This window comes from Impatiens glandulifera, chromosome 1 (genome assembly GCF_907164915.1).
Source record: "Impatiens glandulifera chromosome 1, dImpGla2.1, whole genome shotgun sequence".
Lineage (NCBI taxonomy): Eukaryota > Viridiplantae > Streptophyta > Magnoliopsida > Ericales > Balsaminaceae > Impatiens > Impatiens glandulifera.
Genome location: NC_061862.1, coordinates 155200571 through 155223181, shown reverse-complemented (window position 1 = coordinate 155223181; position 22611 = coordinate 155200571). Strand labels below are relative to the sequence as shown.

At 32.7% G+C, this 22611-nt stretch overlaps 2 protein-coding genes across 5 annotated transcripts; both read right to left on the bottom strand.

Annotated features, from left to right (window-relative positions):
* Nucleotides 1-11: 11 nt before the first annotated feature.
* Nucleotides 12-5745, bottom strand: LOC124920299 (DEAD-box ATP-dependent RNA helicase 42). 4 transcript variants are annotated; one of them, XM_047460760.1, is made up of 4 exons: nucleotides 5605-5745; nucleotides 5270-5490; nucleotides 281-3604; nucleotides 12-201 (listed from the first exon to the last, which is right to left on the bottom strand). In XM_047460760.1, exon 3 carries the CDS (start codon nucleotides 3583-3585, stop codon nucleotides 313-315), a length of 3273 nt encoding a protein of 1090 aa, XP_047316716.1. In that variant the 5' UTR covers nucleotides 3586-3604; nucleotides 5270-5490; nucleotides 5605-5745; the 3' UTR covers nucleotides 12-201; nucleotides 281-312. The 4 variants fall into 4 exon arrangements, with proteins under 4 accessions (XP_047316716.1, XP_047316713.1, XP_047316712.1 ...); XM_047460757.1 differs by adding an exon at nucleotides 3819-3955 and having other exon boundaries at nucleotides 5270-5663; XM_047460756.1 differs by having other exon boundaries at nucleotides 5270-5663.
* A 1655-nt stretch (nucleotides 5746-7400) lies between these two features.
* LOC124920298 (pheophytinase, chloroplastic) lies at nucleotides 7401-11969 on the bottom strand. The gene is made up of 8 exons (XM_047460755.1): nucleotides 11599-11969; nucleotides 10822-10914; nucleotides 9125-9336; nucleotides 8911-9055; nucleotides 8747-8819; nucleotides 8059-8205; nucleotides 7841-7966; nucleotides 7401-7742 (listed from the first exon to the last, which is right to left on the bottom strand). Exons 1-8 carry the CDS (start codon nucleotides 11844-11846, stop codon nucleotides 7665-7667), a joined length of 1122 nt encoding a protein of 373 aa, XP_047316711.1. The 5' UTR covers nucleotides 11847-11969; the 3' UTR covers nucleotides 7401-7664.
* Between the last annotated feature and the right edge of the window lie 10642 nt (nucleotides 11970-22611).

Genomic DNA, 22611 nt, shown 5'->3' with positions numbered 1-22611 from the left:
ATGCTATGCTATTTCAGCAACAATTTCTTGTATAATAAAATAATACTCCAGCAAATATTACAAGCAAAATTCAAAAGAGACAGCATGCATCATGATAAATATCATTTTGTTTTTAACATTAAGTCTCTCAATATCAATATCAAAATCAGGGTAGCAGCACCGGGCAGAAGCTGCCATATGCTAGGAATCTAGCAGCAATCACTGTAAAAAGAACAAGGAAAATTGTTAGTCTTGTTGTATAAAACAGTAAAAACTTCGAAATGAAATAAGCCTAACTTACAGTGATGGTCGTCCTAAAGGATCGAGAGTCAGTCACACAACCGAGTATCTGCCGGGCTGGGCAGAACCCGGGAGAGATGTGGCCTGCATCGTGATATCTTCCAACACCCGTTTCAATTCCGCTTTCGCCCTTTTTACAGATTGTTCCGAAGGACCCTCAATAAACAAGTACAGCTTTCGATCCCCCGGTCCAGCCAGCTTCCCAGGCGGATAATGCTGCCCACGAGTAGTAATCGCAGCCCCCGTCCATTCCGATATCGGCCCCAATGTCTCCTTATGGGTCACCTTCCACCTAGCATTCTGCGGAAAATCATTAATCTCCAACTCCGCCTCATAATGCTCCGGCATAGCATCAGCCTGAATCCTAGCCAAGTTATGCTGCAAGTTCATCGCAGCTGCCAGAGCCGCCGCCCTAGCCGCACCGTCCACAGGCAGAGCCAGTCCTCCCGGAATAGGAACCGACGTTCCATTTTGTTGGCCGGAGGAAGTAGGAGCAGCTGCCGCCGCAGTCGCTGCAGCAAGAGCCGCCTGAGCCAGAATAGCCTGCTGAGAGACATCGCCTCCCGCTTTCCGAACACCCTCGTCTTCGTCTTCCGAATCCGACTTATCCTCCTCGAAACCATACTCCTTTGCTTGAGCCTTCTTAGCCGCTTTCCTAACCTCCTCTTCTTCCTCGTTAAACTTGAACCCGCTTCCACCATACCCAGTTCCGTGAGCTTGCTCCAGCCCCTGATTGACCTTCGCCATGAACCCATCCGCAATAGCTTTCAGATCATCGGGGACCACTTGCTCTGATAGCTCCAACGCCTTCACAAGATCCGGCGAGTATCTAGCGTCCTCCTCCGATATAAACGTTATCGCGCAACCCTTCCTCCCGGCCCGACCTGTCCGACCCACCCTATGAACGTAATCCTCGTAATGATTCGGGACGTCGTAATTAACCACCAGCTCGAGCTCCTTCACGTCTAACCCTCGAGCAGCCACACTCGTCGCGATCATCAAACTACAAACGTTGCTCTTGAAATCCGCAACCGTCGACTCTCGATCTGTCTGATCCTTACCCCCGTGAAGCGATAAACAAGGATAGCCGTGCTTGATTAAATCCTTAAACAAGATGTCGCATTTCTCCTGCGAATGGACGAAAACTAAAATCTTCCCTTTCTCGTACCACTCACCCAGCATCTCCAACAGTCGCAAGAACCGATCGTTCTCCGGACGAACCTCCACCGACTGAGTGATGTCCTTGTTCACGACACTCCTTCCACCTACCTGGATTTCGACGGGTCGGTTCAGCACTTTTCGGGCCAGAATCTCGACCTGACGAGGGAACGTAGCGGAGAAGAGAACGGTCTGACGGTCTGGACGAGTGTTTTGAACTATTCGAGTTATTTGGGGTTCAAATCCCATATCGAACATCCTATCGGCTTCGTCCATGACCAAATAAGTCACCCGACGAAGATTCGTGATTTTCCCACTGCTCGTGCAAAGGATATCGATCATTCTGCCCGGAGTACATACGACGATCTCGGCCCCTCGTTTCAGATCGCTTATCTGCTGTGCGACGCCCGACCCACCGTAGACGGGTACACACGTGAGACCCAACACCTTCGTGAACTTCTTGATGTCGCTGTGGATTTGCTGAACGAGTTCTCTAGTGGGTGCCATTATCAAACCAATAGGCCCCTGGCCAGATTCAACGGGAGGCTGATCGTTTATATGTCTTAACATTGGAAGCACGAATGCCAACGTTTTACCTGAGCCAGTCTTTGCAACTCCTATACAATCTCGACCGTTCATAATTACAGGCAAAGCTTGAGCCTGAATAGACATGGGTTTCTCAAAGTTGTGTTTCTTTATCGTCTCCAGAATTTTAGTGGATAAGCCAATCTGATGCCAGGTCTTCACTGGCCTGGGTACATCCTTTCCATGTATCTTCAGTTCCAGTTGTTTCCTATAAACCGCGACCTCTTCTGGAGTCATCCTCGAGATTTCCTTGGCTTCGATGTAGAAATTTTTCCTGAAAGGCGGGTAATCAATTTTTGAATGGTCAACAATGGACAGTTTCTCTACTTTAGTCTTTTTCACCCTTTTCATGAATTCTTCATCGTCTTCATCCTCGGAGGATTTATCATCATCTAACTCAATATCTTCATCAGGCCCGGAGTCTTCACCAGGAATAATCCTTCCCATGGACTTACTCGAATCCTTCTTAGCTTGTTCTTTAGCAGCATTAATTTCCTTTGTATCGCTAGCATTTAATTTCTCCACCTCCGGAAGTACAATAGAGTTCATGAAAGCATCTAGAGGATCAATTTCCTCTTCCTCCATAGCAGAAACACCTTCTCCATCATTTTGAATTGTAGGCGGAGCGGCAACAACAACTCCATTATTGGATTCAGGATTCATGCCATCAGCAATCAGATCCTGCTCGGGCTTTGCAACTCCGTCCAAGTCCATGTCTGTTCCAGATTTCTCATCAGGGTCAGCTTCTTCGTCGTCTGATTCTCCTTCTAACGTCCAGGTCTTTCCTTGGGCAGATTCATCTGGATTTGCTTCACCTCCGAGGTTTTCTCTCTCGGATTCTTCTTTCTTTCTCTTCAACTCTTGCCACTCTTGAACTCTTCTTCTTCGCTTTTCTATTTCATCATCCAACTTTCGTTGTTCCTCTTCCATATCAATTTCCTCTGGTTTTACATCTTTCTTCTCTGTCAAGTCTTGCTCGGTTTTCTTCCTAGGGCTACTGTCTTCGTTATCGTCATGATGTCTACTAGACCTGCTTTTTCTTACTCGCTCCCTGCTTGATTCTCTCTCTCTTCTCCGCTTCTTTCTGTCACGGTCTTTCACATCATTGTCGTCGTCACTAGAACTATCATCATGACGACTTCTCTTCTCCCTTTCTCGAGACTTTTCCTTGTCTCGTTCCTGCCTTTTCTCCCTTTCCCTTTCTCTTTCTCTTTCCCTCTTCTCATGTGCTCGTTCTTTTTCAACAGACTCTCTATCTTCTCTATTTCTATCTTTTGTCTTCTCTCGACCTCTTTCTTTGTCCCTTTCTTTATCTTTTCCCTTGTGTCTATCATGTTTCCTCTCCTCCCTGTCCTTGTGCTTGTTGTCATCATCAACACTCTTCTCTCTCTCAGACCTCCGTTTCTCCCTATCCTTCCGATCAGACAAAACCTTCCCATTGTCCCTCTCTTTATCCTTGTCTCTGTGCCTGTCACCATCATCTTTATCACGACGACTCCTTGTCTTGGATTCCTCCTTCCTATCTGAATCTTCCTTCCTGGATTTGTGTTTTACGTCTTCCATCACTTAGTTAATTCTCCAACTGCACAGAGAGCAAGCAAATAAATCTACAAGTTAGATTTCATATCTCATAAAGAAAGGTTCTCAGCAATCTCAAGAAAGTGAGAGGCGGATCTGAATCAAGATCTCTTTCTTACTAACATCAAAAGGAAACAGATCAGAGAATTCAGAAATTAGAAAGTATACATCCGAAGCAGACTAATGAAGAAGAAACCTCGAGAACTCTTACAACACACCCGTCTCACTAAACGAGAACAGATATTGTATTGAAGCCTTAGTTTCCCTCCCTACTCTTTTCCTCCGTTGAAAGGGTTAAAGAAAGAACCTAACATCTTGCTTGAAGTGCATGGCGCATTTTCGAGCTATTCCCTTTCTGCCCTCGAAGTTGTATAAAAGAATTTCAATGTTTTAAATTTATGAGGACATCCAATAAACATATGTGATACATATGTGTTTTAATAGAATACGCACTGTATCTATTATGTTGAAAAGGAGAACGAAAGCAACTCGAGATTCCAAGGCGTGTGCATGAATCAAACCTTTATCATCATTTAAATTTAAGCATGTAAAACTTTTTAGTGTGGTTTTTGTTTCAAGTGCAAACCAAGCATTCGTCATTTAAATCTAAGCATGTAAAATCAGTTCATCATCTATTAAAATGACTACCATGAAGTTAAATATCATCTTCAATTTTCGATTTTAAAGCAGTAGTCATTTGACTATTCCAATTTGTTTTTCATATGCAGCAGTTTGGGAATCAGGGGATTTGAACATTTAAGTGATTTCAAATGCAAAAAGCTAAAAACATGTTCAGAATAGTTTTTCCTTGAAAGCTTTTTTAAGGCAAACTCATCTTTTCAGCTCATTTAAGAGAAAACCTCAAAGTTCAGCAAGTTTTTTAATCTAAAATTCTGCTGTCACATTTCATATTTTCATCAAATTGAAGTTCAATTCAGCAAAGTTTTGTGCCATCAAGTGTACACCATTATTTTAAACACTTGAACTGCAATTTCACTAAATTTGAGCTTGTTTTATGAAGAGAAAATTTGATTTAAAATCATTTAAAAAAAGTGGAGCAGGTTTATAATTAGATCAGAATCTGTCACACACTTTGGTCCTTTTACAAAATGATTCAATTTGTATGAATCATTTCCAATCAAGTATGCATAACCCTAGACAACCTATAGAACTACAACTAGACCAATTTTCAACACATTTTGGTCAAGTAGATCACAAGCTATGCACCAATTTCAGCAGGTTTATTATTGGTACAGTTTCTTAATTCAGTTTAGAGTATTTCAATTTCAAACATTATCCAACTTCCAAATGAATTCAACCTAATCCCTTTCAATCCTTCCTAGCATGATCTACACTGTATCTAGGAATCAAATTCAAGTCCAAATGTTCATAAAAAACCTCAAGTTAAAGTTCGAAATCCCAACCAAAACAGTACTTACTGTTATTTATTTCCTAAGCTTTGATACTTATCTATTTTACTCTATCTCAATCTTACTCAAACCAAATGATCACAATCAGTTTAAACAATAAAAAATAGAATCATTCAATCCATAAACCCTAGTTACATCAATCAAATGTTCATTACTTATTTAAACTGGAAATAGATTTATATCGTATGAATACTATTCTATTCTAGTTAAGTTGCTACTACAAGTGAACTACAACTAACCTGTGTAGAAGAAGCAATTGGAGCAGTAAGTAGTAGCACCAATGAGTCAAGGAGTCTTAGTCTCTCAATGTGTGTTAACTCTCTTGATTCTTGAAGGTGGATTCAAATTCTCTGAAGGAAATTCTTCCAAATTTTCACTCGAATTTATTTAACTTCTCTCTCACTCTTGAAGTTCTTCCTCGGCGTTCTTCCGGAAAATCGGAAACAATGAAGCTATGGATCTACAAGAAAGTGGAGAATCAGAGACGTACGAGGAGATAACGAGCGGAAACACAAGATTCTCTATCTTGAACGAAAATGTTGAAGGAGATGATGATGATGATGATAATCCTTACCACTATGTATCTTGCCCGCTCTGATGAGGAGATGCGAAGAAGAAGAAGAAGAATGACGACGAGTAGTAAATTAGGGATTCTGGTTTTCAGGGTAAAGGTATGAAAATGCCCTAAGATGTCCAAACAAAAAAAACTTTTCCCTTCAATATGCCTTGTTTGTTTTTGTTGAGTTGTGTATTTATATTTTATATTTGTTTGTTTGGATTAATATATAAAATATAAATATAAATATAATAAATTAGAAAATAATGCAATTCCACGTTCACAAATTTGCTCTAAAAACTTAATATATAGATCCGAACATTTAAACACATTACAATTACAATTAATTTTATTATAATTTTTTTTAATTAGGAATTAGGATATGCTGTCCCAAGAGTCGGTCTCGAGAGAAAAAAGTGGAAAGAAAAGAAAAAATTAAATATTAAAATAAAATGTTATATATATAATTTTTTAGGGTTTAAAATTTAAGGTTTATAATTTAAGATTTAGGGTATAGAATTTAGGGTTTATAATTTATGTCATATATATATATATAATTTTTATTTGTCTAATTTATCAAAATAACATGGTTTTGATCTGTGAGACAGCAAGTGGGACAGTCTCTTTAAAATAACATAACCAAATTCACATTTAGTCTCTTAGTTATAACTTTTATCTCTATGTCCCTTCAACTTCAAAGGATGTAGTGCAGCTTGATAAAGAACTTATTTTTTTTAGTGCAAAACCAATCTAGTCATCCCCACCTATTACTTCTCCTATGGGCGGTATCTTTTAAGAAATAATTGAACATAAAAAATATTTAATTTAATGATACTATATGTATGCGGGGTAAAAAAATGTATAATTTTTTCTATTGTATCTACTGTAATAAGAAAACGCTCTTAGTTCAGTTCGGTAGAACGTGGGTCTTCAAAACCTGATATTGTAGGTTCGAATCCTACAAAGCGTGAATTCGAATAAACAATTTTACTTAGGGATTAGGGATGGTAATTGGACGGTTCGGGGCGGAGAATGCATTTACCATCTCTGTCCCATTTTTATTTCGGAAATTTTTTTAATACCATCTCCACCACGTTCGGTTTTGTTTGGTTTTTGGGAATACCTGCGAGGTACAGTTAATCAAATATAAAAAATTAATATTATATAAACGATTTTTTTAATATAATATATATTGTAATATATTAAAATTTTATATTATTATAAAAAAAATAAACTTATAACTCTTATAATATAAAGTGAATAAATAAATATATTGGTGATTTAATCTATTTAATTATGTTTTATAGTGTTCGGGGTGAGATCGGGACGGGGATACAAATACCATCTCCGGTTCATCCCCGTTCGATTTCGGGGAAAAAACGTCCCAAACGCGATTCGATTTTTTGCGGGGCGATTTCAAATTATCATCCTTAGTTTTACTCCACTCAAAGCGTAGAAGATTGGATAGCAATGGGGCGCCCTATTTTACTTCGAGATTCTTTTTTAATAGTATCCCGGCTTTATTCAGTTTTGGAAAGACATCATTTATACCATAATCTTAAAATATATATATATAAACTGTTTTTTTAATATAATATATGTATTATATTATTATAAATAAATAAACTTAAAATTCTTCTAAAATATAAAAAATAAATATATATATATATACATGATCATTTTATTTCCCGCTCCTAACAAAACAATTCGGATTGAAAACTGGCGGAAATAATTGTCATCCTTAAAACTCTTAGGACGTCGTGATTAACAAACAATAAAAGTGTAACATTTGAATTTTTTTATGAATGTATTACAATAATCAAAACTACAATCACAACTCTATTGAACATATACATTTTCAACCCCTTATAAATATTCAATAATTTTTCAATATGAAACACTACAATCACCTCTCACAAACTTATGGTCCCAAAATAGGACCACAATGTCAGGATCAGCTTGCCTGCACCTCAATTCATCACAGAAGAGACTCGTAATATCCATAGTCACAACTCCAACCTTCAATTCAGGTGCTTACAATGAAAATTAATCATGAAACCCGATGATGATAAACTACTTCATGACGCTTGTGTGACATTAGCATGACGAGCCACAAACGACTCCACCAGCGGGTTTACCAGCTGAGGTGCTTCATCCTTCACGCACAAGAATAATAACAATATAGATCAATCTTAAGTAGTTGTAAACTCATCAGCATAAGTTAATAATATTAGATTGAATATGAAGGAGAAACCTGTGGGCAATGGCCAACATTAGAAATTACAACAAAATCCTCAACAGCATCAAACTTGGCGTATTCTCTTCCAAGTTCAATCGGTTCCCAAGGATCCTTGTCTCCCCAACCAATCAGAACTGGGCACTGCATGCAACAAAAGGAGAAAATGGTAAAATAAGACAGGAGAGAAAATTCAAATTAATGGTTAGTAGCAGCTCGGTTGATGATGAACACACCTTGACTTGAGGAAGCAGATCCTCTGGGAGAGGGCCACCTGAATAACAAATAAATTCGAGAAAAACATCTACAGCACCAGGCTCTAGTCCTGGAAGGAGTATTTTCTCAACTAACTCATCTGTCACCTCGGACGTATCATGGTAGCACTGAAACACATACAACAAAAATCTTAGATAATAGATGAATTGACATTGTAATTGGATTTGAGGGACTTGTTCCAATTATGTTGTTTGATTAGTTGAATTGAATTTAGATTTTGAATCATGATGGAATTAAGATAAATATATTTCTTTTAATTTTAATTCCACTTAAATTAGCTAAAAATTTCAATTCTTAATCACACATTTCAACCAAACCACAACGTTTTTCCTCACTCAATCCCCTGTGATATCCCTTAATTCTTAATCACACATTTCATTAAAACTTTGTTTAGTTATGTTTGAAAATGAGTTTTTAGATGCTTAGAAGTGTTTACATAAGAAAAAAGAAGAAAAATCTGTTGAGAATTCCAATTCTATGATTTTTCCAAACATAGATGTTGAATTGGAATTATAATTAAATTCTCGTCATCCAAAGGCCAAACACAGTTGTTTTCCCTTTGAACAATTCTTCAATTAACTATCCCAAGTATATGGGGTGGATTAATAACAACTTAGAAAACAAGAAGTCCAAAATTGAGAAGAATACCTGGGAAAGAATGTTTTTGACTGAAGCAGGTTTAGCAACAGAGCTATAAAAGAATTTTCCCAAGTCAGTGTTCCTGGGGCCAAAAACAAGTATCTAAATTCAATCTTCACAATATAACAATTAAAATTTAATTTGATAATAGAAGCTATGAAATCCAAATCTACCTTAGAAGATTCTGGAATGATCTAATTAGAGGTTTTCCATACCAAGGTTGCTTTGTAATATGGAGCATGCGGAGGGATATATTTAGAAGGACAATACCGCGACATATAGCAGGCTCCATTACTGCTGCCTGAAGACCAACAACTCCTGTAGGAAGAAATCTATTAAATATTTATGCATAAAATTCCAGAAAATAGCTGATCAAGAGTCAATCACCTCCGATAGAATTGCATATGAAAAATGCTTTATCTCTTACAACATCGTTGCAGAAATCATTAAGTTGGTTGCCCCATGTTTCAAATGTATAGAAGGAGGTGTCTCCAAACTCACGAGGGTTTGGTTTGTCGGAATAACCATACCCAATAAGATCGATTGCAAATACTCTATGAGACTGAGCAAGCACTGGAATGTTTTTTCTCCAATGGTCACTGTTGTAGTAAAAAAGCAAGTAGAGCAGAAAAATAATCAATAACAAGCCTAACAAAAATAAATAAAAACTCAAGACCATGTCATTTTCAGCTAAACATTCATATCCCAACTAGAAACTCTATTATAAAATGCAAAACAAACAAATAGAGAGGAAATGGGAAATCAGCACTCAGTACTCAGCACTCTAGAAACTCTTTAAGCTATACGAAAGTAATTAGTTAGTCTTTTTCAGGATTTTGTTTTCTTTAGTCAGTCTTTTGGTTAATGATGATTTTTGTTTATGGTTTTCACATAGACACATTTTGATGTAGTTTTTCTGTTTCCTTTGGGCATGAGAGCAGCTTATTGGTGCATCCCCAAGTCAGGAAGTGCTTAAAGAAATTTATTGTGTTTCATGGAGTATTCATTTTTATGATAATTATGTTTGGAACATCTGATTATTCAGTGATTCATCTTCCATTCTTATTATTTCAGTTCTCAATGGAACCAGTAAGAGTTTATCAAAATAAGGACCAAAAATACCCCACATAACATTAGAACATTAAGTGATAATTTATTTTTAAATTGGTCGAAATTAAAAGAGCCCACAAATCGATTATTCAAAATGAGGAAAGACAAAGGGTGAAGCAAGCTGATAAGACCAAACATGAGGTATATTTGTGTCCTATGGTAGACCCAGAAAGCTATGTGTTACAAGTAATAGATTAGGAATTGATAGCGCCAAATAGCTTGTAATTAAGATACTTGAATCTAATCCTAATGGAAATATTCTACATATTAAATAAACATCAAGCAAAATACTGTTTAGTGAATAGCCAAAATATCACTGAAAATTGTGCTTGGTTATTAGGACCTGCAAAAGTGCAAACGAAGCAAACATAACATTACTTTTGTGTTTCGGTTTACAATTTCCCTCTCTTTTTAACTTAGGTTGTATAAGAAAATAATATTTTAACGCAGGTAGCTCAGTATCCGCATTTCCTGATTTCTATTTAGTGCCCATGAAACATCGGCTTCATTTTAGTATCCATGTTTTGTTTGATCTACTAGATGTAGTTTCTTTTTAAATTTAAGTATTAATAGAGTTGTCACGAATGCGACTTCTAATAATGCAAACAATGTCTATACTATGTTTTGAACATGCGATGTCAACGTTGTTCATTGAACAACTCATCCATCGAAAAAAATTGAAATTTTTCAGTATATTAGATTACTAAATAACATCATTTACAGATAAGCATTGCTAGTCTCTCATAAATAGTGGTATCCCTCAAGATCTCCAAAGTTACACCTTAACTGCAGTAGTGGATGTGTCTAAAAAAGGATTAGTATTCTCTAAACTGTGACCAGTGATTGGTAGAGGATAAAAGGAATCATGTATTTTATCATGATAATAAATACGAAGGCATTGTAAAATAAGTTATATACATATTAATACCTATATCATTTATTTGTTGAGAAGCATAATGCAAATGATGTAAGACCTGTTTGCTCCAAAACCATGAACCATAACAATTGCCGGGCCTGTGCTTCCAGAACACTGATAACGAATCGAATAACCCTTCCAGTTCCATGTGCTACCATCAAAAAAAATAAAAAAAATAAAAGGTGAAATAGCTAAGAGAAACATAATAATATCTTCTTTGTTTCAAGTAATGTATCATTGTACATTCAAAGGAAAATAACAAAGAGCTACCACTATAACAAATCAAATGGGACTTTCTCATTGTCACTAGAACATATTGTCCAATGAATCTATATGATCCCATTCCATTCAGCCAATAAAGGTTTTCACGGCCTTGTGTTTATCAGTAAGGGCTTGCACGAGGTCATGTTGTGTTGTTCTTAAAATAGAGCCGAAACGAATCCAAGACTGAATCGACTCGATGAGAAATGGTCCGACCTATTCTATCGAATATCTCTCGGTTTTAGACTTGTTCTACTGAAATCCTATTCATGGAGCTTTTCTTAAGTAAGTCTCATTTTCTCCTTCTCCCAGGAAAATAAACTATTAGCCCTACATCTGTTCATACTAACAGCCTTTCTCTTAGCCTATTCTTATTCATCTCTTAATCAAAACATCCGCTCAGTTTCTTACCTTACAATCTTATCCACTTAAATACTATCACAAACAGCCCAATCAACGTTTAGTGTAGTAGATTTGAAGTGGATACAGCATTATCAGTATACTTTTCATCAAGTACTGTAAGAATCCATAACGAATTGGAAATGAATGAGATTAAATTGAAGACGGAGCTTACCAGGTTTTGACTTCGATTCCAAAGCTAATTCCATCGAATGAAGGATCAATTACACGGTCATTCCAATTAGAAGTAGCGAAGCAACCTCTGGGATGTCGAGGAACTGAGCATTTCCTCGAAAGACGAGAGAGATAAAACGGGATAGGGGGGAGGAAGTTCTTGGAGAATTTCTTCTGGTAGATTGCAGGGAAATCAAATTGCGATTGAGTAAATGTTACAAAACTCGTCGGCGTGGATACGGACTGCATATTTTGCCTCTAGAACGAGAGAAACTATAGGATGAGATTGAGAGATAACGAAGAAGAAAGAGAGCGTCGTCCTTGGCAATTCATGCAGTCTAAGAGAGAGGTTTTTCCACGTTGCTAATTCCAGCTTTACTGATATACTAAATATTGTTAGGACATAAATTTAACTTAGGTTTTAACATAAAAAAAAATATATATATATATATATATATATATATATATATACACGAAAAATGATTGGGTCATGCCAGGCAATGAATTCGACGTGATTTATCACATGAAACAAAAATGCTTGAAAAAAGGTTTCCGTTCGCTACAATTTTCAGTAACATCTTCAGAAAATCATTCATGTCCCGTATTCATCTCTCTCAACGCGAAATGAGCTCTTTCGAACCAAAACGTCACTCTCATGTTTGTACCTTCGAGCCTCGATTCAACTTTCGCGAAACGAAGCAAGAGTATATTCTTAAGGATGAAACTCTAGTTTGTTCTTAGTAATGTAGTTTGTTTTTTCATAATATTTAAATCATTGATTAGTTATGATGTTGATTGTGTATGAACTAAACAAAGAAATTGATAACATGTATGAAATCGTATTCAAGTTGTTTTTAATATGAATATGTTTATAATGATTTGTTTTTAAGTTAAAAATTGTTATAATCATTTAGAATTTGCAAATACGACTTTTAATGTTTGAAAATTGAAATATATATAACAAATTTTCATGTAAATCGCTTAACAGAGCTATATAAAACGAATCAATGTTTCATGTTAAACGAATCGCTACTTTATATAAAACGATTTACACCTTCATTTGAAGTGCTTCACTCTATTGTGAATTATTTGTTTTTAGGTGAAAAGTTTTATAATCATTTAGAATTTTGTCTATACGAATTTTATTGTTTGAAAATTTGAATTTATACAATAATTTTTTATGTAAATCGTTTGATAGGGCCATGTAAATTGATTCAATGCTTCATGTAAAACGCACATTAATGTAAAGTGATTCATTCTATTGTGAATGATTTGTTTTTAGCTCAAAAGTTGTTATAATCTATCTATATATATATAATGATGCTTAATTTTTAAAGTGTCCGGATTGTCGGGTCGAGAGTTGTGGTTAATTTGGATATATGTGAGAGTAATGGATACTTGGGTCGGATTGTGGGTTGACCCGCCCATAAATTTAAAACGGTTAAAAATAAAATTAAAAATGTTATAGATATGGTTCCAACTTGCAACCTAACAAAATAAGTACAATCTTTTAACCAACTAGGCTAATAACACTTTATATTTTAAATTCAACCCAAAATTTGATAAACGCGTGACATTTTAACAATATAAGTTCAACTTTTTAACTAATTAATCTATATATATATAATGATGCTTAATTTTTAAAGTGTCCGGATTGCCGGGTCGAGAGCTGTGGTTAATTTGGATATATGTGAGAGTAAATGGATACTTTGGTCGGATTGTGGGTTGACCCGCCCATAAAAATTTTACCGTAATACTTTTTTCACGGTTTTTTATATTATTATTACTCGTGCAAATGCACGGGATACATGCTAGTATATATAATGATGCTTAATTTTTAAAGTGTCCGGATTGCCGGGTCGAGAGCTGTGGTTAATTTGGATATATGTGAGAGTAAATGGATACTTGGGTCGGATTGTGGGTTGACCCGCCCATAAAAATTTTACCGTAATATTTTTTTCACGGTTTTTTATATTATTACTCGTGTAAATGCACGGGATACATGCTAGTTATTTAGAATGTTTGTTTACACGACTTTTAATGTTTGGAAATTGAAATATATATAGAAAATTGAACTATAATTGAACTACTTATATAATTAAAATTTACGGTAAATTTTCATGTGAATCGTTTGACGGGGCCATGCAAATCGAATCAGTGCTTCATATAAATGATTCACACATTCATTAAATGTGAATCACTCTATTGTGAATGGACAACTGATAAATAATTGCTCTCTTTTATTTCTTAGTTCTCTCGATTTATTAAATTTCATGGATCAACCATCCACATCCCAGTTTGAGTTTCAATTCTCAATGTTGATGATGTCGAAATTTTGGCAGCTGGAATGACCTTTTAATCCGAAATTGAACTGTGTGAATATTATAATGCATATGCCCAAACAAGTGGTTTGACATTTGCAAACTAAGAGTCAAAATGGAGAAGATGGGAAGCAAAAATACTTCACCATGTGTTAAAAGTGGGTTTAAAGCATCGAGAGCCAAAAATATTTTACAACCTCGGTCTTCCACTAAAACAAAATTTAAAGTCTGGATTTGAGGTACGACGAATCTTTCCCAGTCATTTTACAATCAAAGAAATTAGAGTCGACCGTTGTTACACTTCACTATAAAAGATCATTAAAGTACAACGGCGAACCCGTTCTACAAGTTCCGAACAGTTGACAGTTAGAACAAGATCTTGAAGCTCTTCATTCTATTACTCTCTCTAACTGTAAAAGCATACTGTAATATTTGAGAGCATATTAAGTGTTGTAAGTTAAACAGAACGTTATATGTTCAACAAAGTGATAGCTAGGAGTTCAGAACAGGCAATTGTTAAGTTCTGAGTTCTAACTAGGTTTGTATAGGTGCTATATAACCAAAGTCTTCTAGTGGAATTCTTCTGTAAACAGAAGAAGGGATGAAATAGGAGTTTTATCTCCGAACATCCATAAAACTCTGGTATCATTTACTTACTACATCTCTTTATACGTAATTTTTCGCTTTAAATCTAGCAAGCAAGTTCTGCACTTGAAACCGTTCAAAGTTTGCGACAATTTGTGAAGAATAAAAATAGATTTTTTTAAAAACTATAGGATTAAAATTGAATTGAAAGCTAAGTTTTGTACAACAATATTCACCCCCCATTCTATTGTTGTAGTCAGTCCTAACACATTGGTTTGAGATTTGCAAACTAAGAGTAAAAAATGGAGAAGATGGGAAGCAAAAATACTTCACAATTGCATGTGTTAAAAGTGGATTTAAAGCATCGAGAGCCAAAAATATTTTACAACCTCGGTCTTCCACTAAAACAAAATCTAAGACCAAAATTAACGTTGTTGTTCGGAATAGGTAAATTTTTGATAACTATTGTCTTTCTTGAGTATAATAATTTGTTGAACCCGAGAAAGTAACGACATCTTAGATCTCACGTTGTTTTGGATTCAATGTCAAAGAGAATTTTGAAATTAAATGATGAAACTAGAATAAATTTGGCCAAGAGTTTTCAATTATTTGTAGTGTAGACTAAAGGTTATGATAAATTGTCATTTGACGAGAGATCTTGTAGAAATTTCATTTTAAAAGCTAGAAGGTTGAGGTTAAGGAATGAAGATTATGAAGCGTTAAGTAATTATTTCTTGCAAATGCAAAATAGGTGCTTAAACTTTTATTACGTGTTTGACTTAAACGAGGAATCTTAGATAAAAAAAATGTGTTTTGGACAGATAGAAGATGTCGTACAGCTTATGAATACTTATCTGATGTCATCACTTTTGATACAACATATTTTACCAACCGCTACGACATGTCTTTTGCTCCATTTGTCGGGGTCAATCAAGTTTGCTTGGATGTGACTTATTATCAAATGAAGATTCATAGTCGTTCACTTGGTTGTTCAAAACTTGGTTTACATGTATGCATTGGACGTGTTCTAAATGCCATAATAATTGATTTTTTTTATCAATGACAATTGCAATTGAAAATGTATTTTCGAATGCTCGTCATCGTTATTGTCTCTAGCATATTATGCGCAACAGACTCTTTATGAGCTGATGTTGATAGTATTTCCAAGGGTGTGGAGTGCTTGATTGATGTAGAAGGTTTGCATAATTTACTTCTCGTCATGTATTGTTTTACTTGAGCTCTACAAATGAAATCAAATAAATAAAAGGAAATGTTAATGTGTGATTCGCTTACATGACCCTATCAAACGATTTACATGAAAATTTGTAGTATATTTCAATTGTATAAGTAGTTCAATTTGTTGTATATATTTCAATTTTCAAACATTAAAAGTCCTATAAGAAAATATTCTAAATGATTATAACAACTTTTAACCTAAAAGAAAATCATTCACAATAGAGTGAAGTACTTCCAATGAAATGAAAGTGTGAAACGCTATACATTAATGTGACAATCGTTTTAATTGAAGTAGTAAATCGTTTTACATGGCTCTGTCAAACAATTTATATGAAATTTGCTGAATAAATTCTAATTTTTAAACAATAAAAGTCGTATATGCAATCATTCTAAATTATTATAACAACTTTGGACCTAAAATCAAATCATTGACAATAGAATGAAGCACTTCAAATGAAGGTGTGAAACGTTTTATATGAAGATGAAAATCGTTTAAATTAAGTAGTGATTCGTTTTACATGGCTCTGTCAAGCAATTAACATGAAAATTTGTTGTATATATATTTCAATTTTTAAACATTAAAAGTCTTGTAGACAAATATTTTAAATGATTATAACAATTTTTAACCTAAAAGGAAATCATTCACAGTAGAGTGTAGAACACATCAAATGAAGGTGTAAAACGTTTTACATGAAGGTAGAAATCACTTTACATAAAACAATGATTCGTTTTACATGGCTCTGACAAACGATTTATTGAGAAACAATTCACAAAGCCTAGTCAAATTTGTAAATTATCTACTTTTTAACATCATATATCGTAAATAAAAACGGTATAAATTGGACATATGAATCAATATGAATAAAAACATATTAAAACACTATATCATAATCTCAAAAAATTATTAACACTATATACTACATAAATACAGTTTTAAATGCGTTACCTCATAACTTTAACTTCTGATTTTTTCATCGATTTAGTAAACGCAATGATTTGTTTCTGTGATTCCTAATTATCAAATGAGAGATTGACGTAAAAATTTAAAAAAAATAAAAATAAAATGTAAAGCTTAAAAAAATACTGAAATGAGAAATAAAACTGAATTGTTTGTAATTAAAATGTATCATTTTTGCTTCACAAGAGCTTCAGTCAAGGTGATGAAAAAGAAACGAAGCTTACGAGAGACGACGTGACTGAGCGTAGAGAGGATACGATATGAAATGGGAACTGTGCGAGCGTTAAATCATTTTTCATTGAATTTTTATTTTATTTTTCTCTCCCATCCGACATGGCCTACACTTGACATTCCACGTCGGATTCGCTGCTTTTCGCTGCCCTTGTCATAGCTATATATCGAATTGTCAAATTGAGACTCTTTGTGGTGGGTCAATTTGGATTTCAGACCTCTTCTTTTAAATCTTATTGTTAAAATTATACAAAAACAAAGTTTTTTCTTAATGATTTTCTAACACCGTTAACTTATTATTTACATGACATTATTTATATAATTGTATCTACCCTCAATCTTGATCGAAATCGAAAGCGAAGAAACTGACAACGTGATCGACAATGGGGTTCGATTGATTGCCTCAGAAACAAGAATGATTTTGGAAAATACACCTAACTAATTTAATAGCATGCCACTTTTTTTAAAACTAGTTGATATATATATACCGCTCAACTATTCTAAAATAATATACTTAGATGATATAAATCTAATTTATGATTTATAATTCAAATTTGAATTTTTGTTTCTCAATTTGATTTAAGATTTTTTTTAAAAATTTAAATAAAAGTTTATGTTCTTTTAAACAAAAATTATGTTTTTTATTAAAAAAAATATATAAAAAATTATATTTAAGGTTTAATTTTTTAAATAACTATTATTCATAAACAAATAATATCTAATAACCATTATACATTGACAAACTAAAAACATAAATTATAAATAATAATAAAAACCACTATTCATAACTTATTAAAATATAAATCATAAAAAGAACCATTATTCATAAACAAATAAAAAAATATAAACAGTAAATAAGTTTGTTGAAGTAAAACACAAAAAAAAAATGAAAAACAAACATTTTAGTGTTTATATGTAATTTTGCTCTCTTTCAAGACGAAAATATATCTATTTTCTTCTTTGATAGATGGTAGTTTGTTGTTATTGCAAAACATTTATAACATTCGTTCCAGTGGCCTGATGATGTGATTTGGTTGAGTGACATTAATCTTCAATAAGTTTATGGAGAGGTTGAGCCTACAATATTACTTGTTATCATCGATATTGATTTTCTATTGAATTGGTTTGTATATGGACGACACAACGAGCAATTGGCGGTTTAGTGCATCATTAAAGTTAAGGTAGATAATAACCTCTAGATAACTTTTAAAAAGTTGTACAACCTTCAACACATTATGATTAGTGTCGAAGAGACTTAAATCACCATCACCCCACGATACCAAAACCTAAATAGAGAATGGCTAGAGAATCGCGAATTTGAAGAGAAGATGTTGGGGAAAACTATAAATAAGAGATCAATGTCACTCATTTAATAATTGAATTTCAGCGAATTAAGGGTTCTGACTACCAATTCTGTTATAAGTTAATATCGTTTGAAACTATTAACAAAATCTTATTTTTGTATAACTTTAAAAATAAGGAGTTTCAAATTATGAGATTTGAAAAAAAAAATCCGAAGGTTCAATCCAAATTCCGTCGTTACTAATATATTATATTTTTTTAATATTTAAATTTAATTAATAATAATTTTAATTTTTTTTAAGGCTTGTTTGATAGAATTCTTTAATGTTTTTTTACTTTTTCTTAAGAAACTAGTTATATAATGTATTATAAAGAGAGTGTGCTTCAGGAGTTAAGGTATGTATATGTATAATTGTTGCTACTAATAAAAATATTTTAAGTTATAATTAAACAGTCATAATCGTGTTTATTTTTTAAATCAAAAAAATAAAACTACTTGTTCCTTTCAAATATAAATATTGAATATTACGAGTATATAAATTTCAATAACCCTATATTGTATATGCTCGTTATAATTTTATTGTGAAATTAAAAAAAAAATATAATTTTAAATATAGTGTGAGTCAATATTTAGATGATATGATTCTTATACAAAAATAAATTCTAACCATTTGTCCTTTAAAATAAAAAACAAACTAAAATGATGAAATTGAATAATTAAAAAGAATCGTATAACTAATTTTTCTTACCAAGATTTTTGATTTTTCATATCATTCTATCCATTTATTCAAGTTTTTTTTTTCTAACATGTCAATATTTTCCAACAACTTCTTATATACTATATCAAGAGATAATTAATTTTACTTTGTATTATGCCTAAAGTTTTCTTCTAAAATAATTTTAAGGTAACTTGTTGGTTTACTCGTAATCGTAATGATAATTATAATTCGTTTAGGGTGTGTTTGATTAGGGGAAATTGAAATTGAAATTGGCAATGGAATTCTAATTCCAATTCCATGAGAATTGCCATTAAATTACAATTCAATTCCTATGTTTGAAAAAATTATAAAATTGTGTAATTCAATTCCAATTCTTATGTTTGGGAAGATGATAGAATTGTAATTCAATTCCAATTTCTATATTTGTAAAATAAAATATCGGTTAAAAATTGTTAACTTCTTAAATATGTTTTTACGTTTTTGACACGTTTAATACGTTTTTGACATTTTTAACACGTTTTTGACATGTTTAACACGTTTTTGACATGTTTAACACGTTTAATACGTTTTTGACATGTTTAACACATTTAATACGTTCAACACGTTTTTTACACGTTTAACACGTTTTTGGCACGTTTAAACTTATTTTTGACATGTTTAACACGTTTTCACACTTAAAACATATTTTCATACGTTTAACATGTTTTTTTCATGTTTTTGACATTTTTAATATGTTTAACATGTTTTTCACACGTTTTGACAAGTTTAACACATTTTCACGTTTTTGGCATGTTTAACATGTTTAACACGTTTTTCACACGTTTAACATATTTTTCACGTTTTTGGCATGTTAAAAACATCTTTGGCATGTTTGACACGTTTTTCATACGTTTTACACATTTTTGACATGTTTAACACGTTTTTTACGTTTTGGCACGTTTTTCACGTTTAACACATTTTTCACGTTTAACACATTTTTCACGTTTTTGACACATTTAACACGTTTTTGACATGTTAAACACATTTTTGGCATGTTTAACACGTTTTTCACACATATTACACATTTTGACACGTTTATCACATTTTGGCACGTTTTTCACGTTTAACACATTTTTCACGTTTCTGGTACATTTAACACATTTTTGATATTTTTAATGTGTTCAACATATTTTTCACACATTTTGATAAGATTAATACGGTTTTTGGCACGTTTAACACGATTTTGACACGTTTAACATGTTTTTCACACGTTTGACACGTTTAACACGTTTAACACGTTTTTGACACGTTTTACACATTTTGGTACGTTTAACACGTTTTTAACATGTTTAACATGTTTTTTGTATGTTTAATATATTTTGACAAGTTTAACACATTTTTGGCACGTTTAACACGTTTTATACATTTTTGGCACGTTTAACACGTTTTACACATTTTTGGCATGTTTAACACATTTTTGGCATATTTAATATGTTTTAAACATGTCACAAGTGTGTTAAACGGGCCAAAACATATTAAACATGTCAAAATGTGGTAATTGTACCAAAATGTATCAAACGTGTTAAACGTGCCAAAAATATGTTAAACATACCAAAACGTGTTAAACGTGCCAAAAATATTAAAAAATGTATTAAACGTGTCAAAAACGTGTTTAACGTGCCAAAAATATGATAAACGTGTTTAATGTGTTAAAAACGTGTTAAACGTGTCAAAAACGTAAAAACATGTTAAACATATCAAAAATGTGTTAAACGTGTCAAAAACGTAAAAACGTGTTTAATATATCAAAAATGTGTTAAACGTGCCAACTAAGTGAAAAACTTGTTAAACGTGCCATTACGTAAAAAACGTTTTAAACGTGTTAAAAACGTGTTAAACGTGTCAAAAACATGTTAAATGTATTAAAAATGTGTCAAACGTGTTAAAAATGTAAAAAAACATGTAAAACGTGATAACAACGTGTTAAACGTGTTTAATGTGTTAAAAATGTTTTAAACGTGTTAAAAACATAAAAACCTGTCAAAATGTGTTAAACGTGCCAAAAACGTGTTAAACGTGTCAAAAACATGATAAACATGTTTAATGTGTTAAAACCGTATTAAATGTGTCAAAAACGTGTTAAACGTGTCAAAAACGTGTTAAATATGTCAAATATGTGAAAAACTTGTTAAATGTGCCAAAACGTGCAAAATGTGTCAAAATGTGAAAAACGTGTTAAACGTGTGAAAACGTGTTAAACGTGTGAAAACGTGTTAAAAACGTGAAAATCGTGTTAAACGTGTTAAATGTGTCAAAAACGTGTTAAAAATGTAAAAATCGTGTTAAATGTGTCAAAACGTGTTAAATGTGTCAATGACGTGAAAAATGTGTTAAATGTGTCAAAAACGTGTTAAACGTGCCAAAAACATGAAAGCATGTTAAACGTGTTAAAAACGTGTTAAACGTGTTTAATGTATGAAAAACGTGTTAAACATGTCAAAAACGTGAAAAATGTGTTAATTTTGAATTATAATTCTGACCTAAAATATTGGAATTGAGAACTATCAAATTACACTATATTGAATTCCATTGGAATTGAAATTCCAAATCCAATTCTTAATATTAAAGTGTCTAACAAACATAAGAATTGGAATTGGACCCTCCAATTCCAATTTCAATTCCAATTCCAATGCCAATTCTAGGGTTATCAAACACACCCTTAGTGTTTTTCGATCCAAAATATTTCATTATCGTCATTTTTTTTCAGTTTGACTGATAGTTCACCGGGTTGGTATTTGTGTCTCCCGTTCAATCTCATCATAATTTTGCTCTAAAGACTATAGATTTAATTAAAATATATAAAATCACAAATATATTTATTTATTATTTATATTTTATAAGAGTTTTAAGTTTATTTATGTATAATAATATATTTTTTTAATATAATAATTATATTAAAAAAAATTATATAAATTTTTTTTTTGAAAGAATGGGCTATAAACTGTGATCGCGGGATTCCCTGAAATCGAACAGGGCGAGAATGGTTGTAAAAAATCTCTGAAGTAAAACAATACGGAAATGATAAATACGTTTTCAAGTTTCAATACGTCTCATTGTCATCCTAACTAGTTTTGTATATTTAAAAAACATCTTAAAGAATAAGAAAAGGGATGAGAAATGAATGTCAATCTACTCTTTATTCTTCACATGTTTGTTTGCTAAGTTTGTTAGTTCTATTTGTTTTAAATCCTTTATGCACATGAATTGAATTTGGATAGGCAATATTTGTCTAACCATATATCAATTAACTATTGATTTCATAACTTTGCAACATTAAATTTGAATCCAATATTAATATAGATGAAAAATGTATCACCTATCAGATAGCTTAAGTGACAAAAAAAAAATAATTTATAAAAAATTTAAGATAGCTTTAAGTGACAAAAATAATTTATAAAAAATTTAAAGTCTTAAGAGTGATTACACCATCATTTTTTTTAATGTGAAGATTTACCATGAAGTAAAAAAAATGATGAAACAAAGTTTATTGTACAAATTATTCAATGAGGAAAGTTGAAGGAAAAAAACAACTTGTTCATTTCATTAAACTATATTCAAAAACCCATCATGATAAACAAATAAATTATAATATTTCAATTTGGGTTGAATTTTCATGTTTGACG